Source organism: Nothobranchius furzeri, chromosome 5, assembly GCF_043380555.1.
Source record: "Nothobranchius furzeri strain GRZ-AD chromosome 5, NfurGRZ-RIMD1, whole genome shotgun sequence".
Classification (NCBI taxonomy): domain Eukaryota; kingdom Metazoa; phylum Chordata; class Actinopteri; order Cyprinodontiformes; family Nothobranchiidae; genus Nothobranchius; species Nothobranchius furzeri.
The window spans coordinates 59,730,840-59,739,554 of NC_091745.1; the positions used below are offsets into that span (position 1 = coordinate 59,730,840).

Sequence of the window (8,715 nt, forward strand, 5' to 3'; positions counted from 1 at the left end):
TGGTTGTAAAACATGTTTATAATATATTTTAATTTCTTCTATACATCATGTAACTTTAACCTTATGCGACATTTCAGGAAAACAACTGAAGCTTCAGATGATGTCAACAAACAATTTAAACAGGATTTAAATATCGTCTAATTAAAGCTGCATCATTTCTGCATCCTGGTGCCTGAAGGTGTGGGTGGGGTCAGGGGTCACTGCAAGTATCCAGACTCTTCAGCCACAGGTCCAGTGCATACTTGGTCCCGGTGCTGACCCGCTCCACATCCAGGCCGCTGAACGGCACTCGATTGGTGAAGATCTCCAGTGGCAGCAAAGAGTCGGTCAGACCTCCGTCTTCAGAAACGTGCGACACACTGAAAACACAATCACAGCGCTCAGGAGACGAACGCTGAACACTCACTCTCGGCAAAGAGAAAATGTTGTAAAATGTTTATATCAGTGACTGAGCCACAACACCTGATGCTGCTCGGCAGGCCGTCCACACTAGCCGCACCCTCCTCTCCGTCCACAGAGGACACGATGGCTTTGGCCAGATGGCTGTCGACCCACACACAGGAAGCCACCTCAGCAGGGGAAGGTTTCAGAGACACCTGCAGACACAGACAACCGAGGTCCTCTACAGCCACGTCCTGAATATGTCCTTCACATCCAACGAGCAGTTCTGTGATCTAAAGACGGCTCTTACCTGGAGGTGCAGGTGTGAGAGGGGAGAGAGCAGCAGCATGTAAACCACGATGTGATGTCTCTGAGGAAGTCCTCTGGACAGCATGGCAGGAAACACCGACTAGCAGAAAGGGTTAAAACCATTTGGACTGATTACCAATCACATGAACTTCACTCATTTGTACACGAAGCCCAAAGTGACCCAGCTGGGTCTTGAAGCAATAATCTTTTTTCACATCAAATATTCAGGAAAATTACAGATTCAGACTCTTTATTGTTATGTTTTTTTTTTGCTTTAGGGAACCTTCTAGAAAGTGCAGTTCGACTTCGTCTCACCTCCCACAGTCCCAGTATTTTTGGAGACAATTCCTTTGGTTTTAGTTTGAGTCCAGTTTCCTCCTTTAGCTCCCGGAGTCCAGCTGCCAGCAGCTGCAAACACAACGATTCGTTTCAGAATTCTGGTGTATTTTAGGAGGTGTTTCCACCATCTGTAGTTCAGAAACAGAAGATAACTCACGGTTTCATCAGGCTCAAGATGACCCCCTAAAACAAAACACAAGCATCAGTCTGAGGGTCTGAGGATGTTTTGTGTTAAACCAGCGGGAATCTGTGTGTCGGACCCGGAGGAACCCAGACGTTGGGAAAGATCCGGAGATGCTTGGCTCGTTGTGTCAGCAGCACTCTCTGGTTGACGGTCTGGAGTAGCACGGCCACGCCCACATCTACTCCACGCTGCTCGACGTCCAATGGGATGACAGCGGACTCTGAGGCTGACAGGTGTTTGATGGGGCAAAAGGAGGGTCTCTGATGGGGAAAAACTAGACTGCTACAGTCTGAAACATCAACAAGAAGATTAATGTGATCCTCAGACCTTCAGACGGATCCGGTGCCCTCTGTCTCCTTCAGAAAGTATGAACTGGTTTTTCTCAAGCAAGCAGTTCACCTCGACCTCATCATCCCCGCCATCGGTGAAGAAGCCGGTTACACTCTGACACACCAACAGGAGGAAGCACACATCAGACAGAACCAATCAAACATCTTTAACGAATCCCTGTTAGTGTCCTTTACAAGTGTGTGTTTCTGATTCAGGACTACATGTGCTCACACATTATGATGAGACAGTATGTAGAGGAGTTGTGTATCTGCAAAGTGACAACCACAAAGTTTTATTGTGTTATTATTTTACAAATAGTACAAGTAAAAAAATATTAATGTGACCGAATTTAAAATGTTTTCTTAGCAAATCTTTTCTTTTGTCTGACAGCTGTTTAGCTTCTTGTCTTGCCCAGTTAGCGCAGGTTGATCAAGAATGAAAGCATCCAGATGCATTTTTACCAGAGACAGAGTGAGTCTGTGTGTCGATGCAATCGAGAAAGGATGAGAAACCAGGTGTGTTACTTGGGACTGACCTGCAGGAACGGAGCCTGCTGTGGTGCTGCTTGGTCTCTCCAGACGTAAACCAGAACCCTCCTGACTTTATTCATGTTTCCTCATCATCATCTCTGATATCAATCTGTGGATTTAAACACACAAAACAACCTGAATAAAGCAACTTTAATATTGGTCCTGTGTATAAACAGATCTAGTTACCAGGACTAGATAGTCTAAAGCTCTGATCTGATCATTAACATGTCTGTTTGTTTGTAACTAAGATCGTTTGTGTTGCTTTATTTGCTATTGAGGCATGGGTATTTCTAGCCTGTTTTTGGGGGCTGCTGAAGCACCCCTACACCTCTGATGCTAGAACCGCCCCTGCAACTTGTGTTTGTTTTAGAGTAAAACTAATTTTTAACACTGAAACCAGAATTTCAGGGACCACGAGGTGCTGAAGGTTCTGCTGCTGAGATAACGACACACACACACACACACACACACACACACACACACACACACACACACACACACACACACCAAAAAACTATGTTCTTGAAATGGCTAAAGTAGCTTAGCTCACAGACATTAGCGCCTGCTAACACAGGCACTTGGACAGTTTATAATCGTCTGAAATTGTCTATAATTATAGCGGCCTCGTTATAAACAGACAGCAAAGCGTGCAGGTCTAACTTTTACTTACAGTAGGTCACAGGAAAGACCACCAGAGCCGCCTTACCATTATCTTCTTGCGTCTCCAGTTTGAAGTCCTGCTTTTCCCATTCAGAGAACCACTCCGCCATCTAGTGGTCATCTCTTGTGTTTTCATGGCTAATTAACTCATATAAACAACTTTAGAATGTTAAAAATTAAATTTAGGTTGATCTTTTGTAACTACATGATGCTGGCATACTCTATTTTTCCACAGAAAAACATCAACACAAGTCCCCAACCTAACTCCATAGAAAATTGAGATTTCCCAGCTTTCATCCAACATTCAAATGCACCATGTACTCACGAATCTTTTTTTTTTTTTTTAGTCAAAAGTAAACAATACAAACATTTACGGCATGAATTACAGATTCATCTTCAAGGGGTAGAAAGGCAGTGAAAACAAAAATTAACAAAAATTAAAACATTAAAAAAGAAAAAGAAAAGATTAAGTAAAGTGAGGGACTTAATCAAGGATTCCATGAAGTTCAAATAGAGAATGTAATTTCAGGGCATTGTTATTGTTAATCAAAAATGGAGATTTTTTTCATAACAGTTCAAGTCATTTTTCCAACCGTTGATGTGGGGTTTCATTTTGAGAAATTTGCAGCATCTGTGGATGTAGTGTTTGCCAAGAGTGATCAGGTTGTTGACCAAAAAGTCCAGGTTTTTATCCTTCAGCTGTACACCAACTTTAATACAAGTCCATTTCAAATGCTGTAAAGGAATTTGTTTGGCTAACATCCAGCTGCGAAAGGACAACCAGAAATCAATGGCAAAATCACAATTTAAAAAATGTGTTAAGCCGTTTCAATGTCTCTCTCGAGATATGAATGAGTTATTGTCCCAATTAAAGCATTTAAACAAAAAATTGTTGGATGGGTAAATGTCATTTAGAACTTTAAATGTGACTTCTTTGTGTGAAATAGGATAAGTACCGTTTTCTTATTAATCTAGCCTCTATAACTGAAAATTCCTTTAATACATATTTCCTCTTTAATTAACAAGGATATAAAATATTTGTTAAAAGAGTTCTTAGAAATTTGTTAGAGAAAGGCTTGATCCCCAAACTGATACCTTCTACACTAAGAGGTCTTATTTGGAATACACTAGAATGCAGCATCAATTGTCGCATCAGGGCTTGGAAGGGAGGAGGGATGGCTTTTAAAACTGCATCATATTGTTTGTTTGAACATTGTAAGTTAAACTTACGACAGAGCTTTTCATGAGTTTAAAAGTTCCCTTCCTCATCTAAAAGTTGTGAAGCCGACCAAATTCCTTTATTAAACCAAGATTGTAAGAATAAGGACTTTCTATGGGACAAAACGTATCTATTATTCCACAGAGGAGAATTTTGGGGAGTGAAGTTGTGGTGATAGATTAGCTTCCAATAACGAAGAACTTGCTGGTGATAGTTAGAAAGTTTCACGGGCAATTTGGAAATATCATAATCACTGCTTAATAGTATTTCAATACCGCCCAGTTTTTGAAAAATTGCATTTGGAACTGTAAACCAAAAAGAGTCTGAAGTATAAAAGAGCTTAGCCATATAAGTTTTAAAGCACCATTCATAGCAGAGAAGTCAATGGCATTTAATCCACCTTCTTAAACACTCTTAACCATATCAACTCTTCTAATATATTGGCATTTGTTTTTCCACATAAATTTGAAATTTAAACTATTAATAAGATTGACCATTTTATCAGAGCTATCAAGAGAAAAGGCAGGATAAATGGATCTTGATAAACTTTCCATTTTAGAAAGTAGCACCCTCCCAAAGATGGTAACGTCTCTCTGAAGCCAGGAATTCAATATATTTTTACATTTTTCCGCATTCTTGCAAATATTTTGTTTTTCTCTTATTTCTTTGTTATCACTAAGCCAAAATATTTCACCTGACTTTTTACTGCAACATTACATATAGAGGGAGGTGTTTGATCATGGAGAGTAAATCATTTGAACTTGTTAAAATTTATTTTAAGACCATGCAGATGCTTTGGCAAATGTTTCTAAATAATGTACAACTTTTGGAATTTGTCTTTCATTCCGCAAGAATAAACACATGCCGTCAGCAAACTGACTTATAACTAGCTTTTTATGCATAATATTTAAACCTTCAATATCACAGTTTTTAATCCTAATTTGCTAATAATTCCGCTACTAAAATAAATAGAAGAGGGGAGCTACTGCAACCTTGTGTAATGCCTCTGCAAACAGGGATTCTAGGGCAGGTACCATGTTCCAAAGACACACAACTGTTTATATCCTTATATAGCATATTAACTAACTTAATACATTTCTGACCAAAACCAAAATAATTTAAAGTACTCAATATTGAAGGAATGCTCTACTGAATCAAACGCCTTGAAGAAGTCAAGGAAGAGAATGAATCCTTCTTCAAGCAATATATGCAAATAATCTATCAGATCCAAAACCAGACGAATGTTGTTGTGAATAGATCTACCCCTTAAAAAAACAGATTGAGTTACATCAATAAGTTGATATATACCATGTTTGAGTCTAGTTGCTATACAACCTGAAAGTAATTTATAGTCAGTATTGAGAAGGGTAGTCGGTCTTAAATTGTCTAGAAGTCTTTTATCTTTATTGTGTTTGGGAATTAGCGTTATTACACCTTGTTTCATACTAGGCATTAATTCCTGTTTACAAATGCATTCTTGAATAGCTTTAAACAATAAGATTCTGATGTCTTTCCAAAAGAAGCAATAAAAATTTGCAGTGAGCCCATCTGAGCCAGGGGATTTATTCAGAGGAAGTTTCAAAAGGACCACATCTAATTCTTCTATTATTAATTCTGCATCACACAGTTTTGAAAGATTCATTAATACAAGGTTTACAGTTGGTAATTTGGCTTAAATATTTCAATGAATCAGTTTGAGAGTATGCCGAGGAATATAAAGTGCTATAGAACGAGTGAACTTCTTTCTCAATCACTTTACTATCCCTGCATTCTTTACCATTAATTAGCAGACTTGTTATAGCTTTGCTTTCTTGTCTTTTTTTCTCCAATCTACTGAAATATGCAGAATTTTTTTTCTCCATCCTCCATCCATTTAGCTTTTGACCTTATAAAGGAACCCTGTGCTCTCTTTAAATAGATATAATCAATGTTGGATTGTAAAAGCAATAATTTTTAGTACTCACAAATCTGTCAGGTGAAAAAAGAGGATTTTTGTACTTGCACAATTACAAGCATCCACTTCCGGGCCATGGGTCGCCAGAAGCGTAATTTCAAATCGTAGGAAGTTCAAAGAAGCTCCCGCCTTTCTCGCCTCTGATTGGCTAGAAGGGCTCTCCTATGATTTTCTTTCATGTAGTAGCAAACTGTCTTGACAGTGCATACTGCCCATCTGCCATCTATTTTATCTGTTTTTAACCTTCTATTATCATTCCATTAAAATTTAGATTTATTTGCATTAGTCTAAATGTTTATATATATATATATATATGTATATATATATATGTATATATATATATATATATATATATATATATATATATATATATATATATCCTAGTAAGTCGGGCTCATCCCGATGAGAGTTGTAAACCACCAAGGCTGCCCTTTGTTGCCGATTCTGTTTCTAGGAAGGGTGTCTGGGCCAACATTTTGAGGGAATCCGTTTTGGTTGAAAGAAGTTCAGGTCTTTGCTTTTTTCAGATGATGTGGTCCATTGGCTTCATCAGAAAGGGATCTCTGGCTTTTGCTGGAGCAGTTCGCAGCAGTGTGAGAAGCCCCTCTCACCCCAGCTCCTCTAAATACGAGACTATGGTCTTAAGTCGGAAAAAGGTAGAATGTCCTCTCCAGGTTAGGTATGAGGTCCTGTCTCAAGTGGAGGAGTTAAGAATCTCAGGGTCTTGTTAACGAGTGAGGGAAAGATGGAGAGCAAGATCGATAGGCAGATTGATGCTGCGTCTGCAGTGATGCTGGTGCTGTACCGATCTAGCATGGTGAAATGAGAGCTCACATAATGATCACAAGCTTTGAGTGGTGACAGCAATAATGAGATTGCAGATACAAGCTAAATGATTTTTCTCTGCAGGATGGCTGGGCTCTCCCTTAGAAATAGGGTGAGAAGCTCGGCCATCCGAGAGGAGCTCGGAGAATATCTGCTGCTCCTATCTGCAGCTCCTCCAAATCAAGAGGAGCCAGACGATTAGGAGGCTTCCTGGATCCTCCCTAGTGAGGTATTCCGAGCAAGTCTTACGGGGAGTCCAAAAGAAAGGAGGGACTATGTTCCTCGGCTGGCAGGGAACACTTTGGGATTCCCCAGGAAGAGCTGGCCCAGTCTGGGCTGGATGGCTTTGGTCCAGATCACGCACGGGTAGTTTGTTCACACACTCCCCAGGAATGTGGAAATCTCTGAGCATGTGGGCAGGGCAAATGAGATACAGAGAAGTCCGTGGTGTCTCCCTCAGACTTTTGTTCAGCTTGGACATAACTTACTTTTTATTGTGATCAAAGCTGTGCTCATTAAGTGTTTTGACAAGCTGCTCCTAAAGCTGTCTGTCCCCCACAGTCCCTCTCTGGTTATCTGAGCTCCAGCTCTAATGGAGAGAAGCTCTTGGAGCTTTGCATCCCTCCTGTTTATCATCTCAGCTGGTTCTGTTTACAAAGTGAAACTTACTGCCCGTGTTCACTTTCATAAAATGAAACTAAGGCGGCTGTGAGCAGTGTTGGATTTGGATACTCTGACTATTACATACAGACTGCTGTGTCTGTCCTCCAGTGGGGCAGCTCAAGTCTGCGCATGCTCATCAGACAGAGACGTCTTCAGTCAGAGGCCTGATCCCAAAACTCGCACTTCCACCCATGCGCGATCAATTGCATGATCCAGTGAGTAGGGTGTCCCGATTCTCAAGTGCGTAATTTGATCAAGCCCCTTTTGCACCCTTGATCCACACTTCACCCAAGTCCACATCGATGCGGACTTGGGTGAAGTGTACTACCCACAATCCATTGCTGCAGCAGAAAGGGCTCAAATGCCTTTTCTGAAAATATGTATTTTCTAATGAAAGTAGTTCATCTTAGGACGATTAGTTGATGCTCTGAAATTTTTGGACACAGCTGCAATGAATGTAATTGTTTGGTTGTTTGAACGTTGTTAAAGATTTTTTAAAAAGTATCAGAGCGACCAGCATCTCGGCATGCATTGCGGTCGATGATGCAATGCTCCCTGTCTCAATTTGGCAGTTATTTGCACACTTGTGTACCATGCACCGGAAGCCATACAGCGAACTTTCTCCAAGTGCACTTTGCTGAATACGCAGGGTGCAGTGCGAGTATTAAGATTGGGTCAGATTTTACTCCTCAGTATCCAGAATGAAAATGAATCATGCATGTGGGAAGCCCCTGCTAGCTGATTCTGCCAATCGGAGGCTCTCCCTAATGAGCCAGCCAGTTGGCAGTAGGTGTGTTGGACCAGTTCAGCCTGAAGCAGACCGCCATGAAAAGAGGACTGAAACGACTAGCTGCATGCAGAAAAATACCAGGCTACCCAGATGTGAACACTTCTTACCATACCTGGGAGGAATGGGGTCGGCCCTACTGTCGAAGGGGTTATCAGAGCTACATGGGCTCTCATAACACCTGGGTAGTGCCACAGACTGAACAAATCAACGCCACGCCGCATTGCTGCAGAAATCCAGGCCAAAGAGCCCCAAATAAATACTGAGTGCTGTACATGCTCATACTTTTCAGTTGGCCAACATTTCTAAAATTCTTTTTTTAGCATAGGTCTTAAATTGATTTTCTAATTTTTGGATGTTCTGAATGTGAGATTTTCATTAGTTGTCAATTATAATCATCAAAATTAAAACATTAGAAATATATCAGTCTGTGTGTAATGAATGAATCAAATAGATTCAGAGATCCCAAAGATGGCTCAGATCAAGGCAGCATAAGAACAATGACACCAGACACAACCCAACATGGAGTTCGAT

At 40.6% G+C, this 8,715-nt stretch overlaps 1 protein-coding gene across 2 annotated transcripts; it reads right to left on the reverse strand.

The window, feature by feature from the left end:
• Nucleotides 1-2,860, reverse strand: nudt17 (nudix (nucleoside diphosphate linked moiety X)-type motif 17). Of its 2 annotated transcripts, none has more exons than XM_015949631.3 (9): nucleotides 2,780-2,860; nucleotides 2,079-2,182; nucleotides 1,541-1,657; nucleotides 1,290-1,473; nucleotides 1,187-1,212; nucleotides 1,006-1,098; nucleotides 692-790; nucleotides 463-596; nucleotides 1-359 (listed from the first exon to the last, which is right to left on the reverse strand). In XM_015949631.3, the coding sequence occupies exons 2-9, from the start codon at nucleotides 2,151-2,153 to the stop codon at nucleotides 191-193; spliced, it is 897 nt and encodes a 298-aa protein (XP_015805117.1). In that variant the 5' UTR covers nucleotides 2,154-2,182; nucleotides 2,780-2,860; the 3' UTR covers nucleotides 1-190. The 2 variants fall into 2 exon arrangements, with proteins under 2 accessions (XP_015805117.1, XP_015805118.1); XM_015949632.3 differs by having other exon boundaries at nucleotides 2,744-2,825.
• Nucleotides 2,861-8,715: the final 5,855 nt, after the last annotated feature.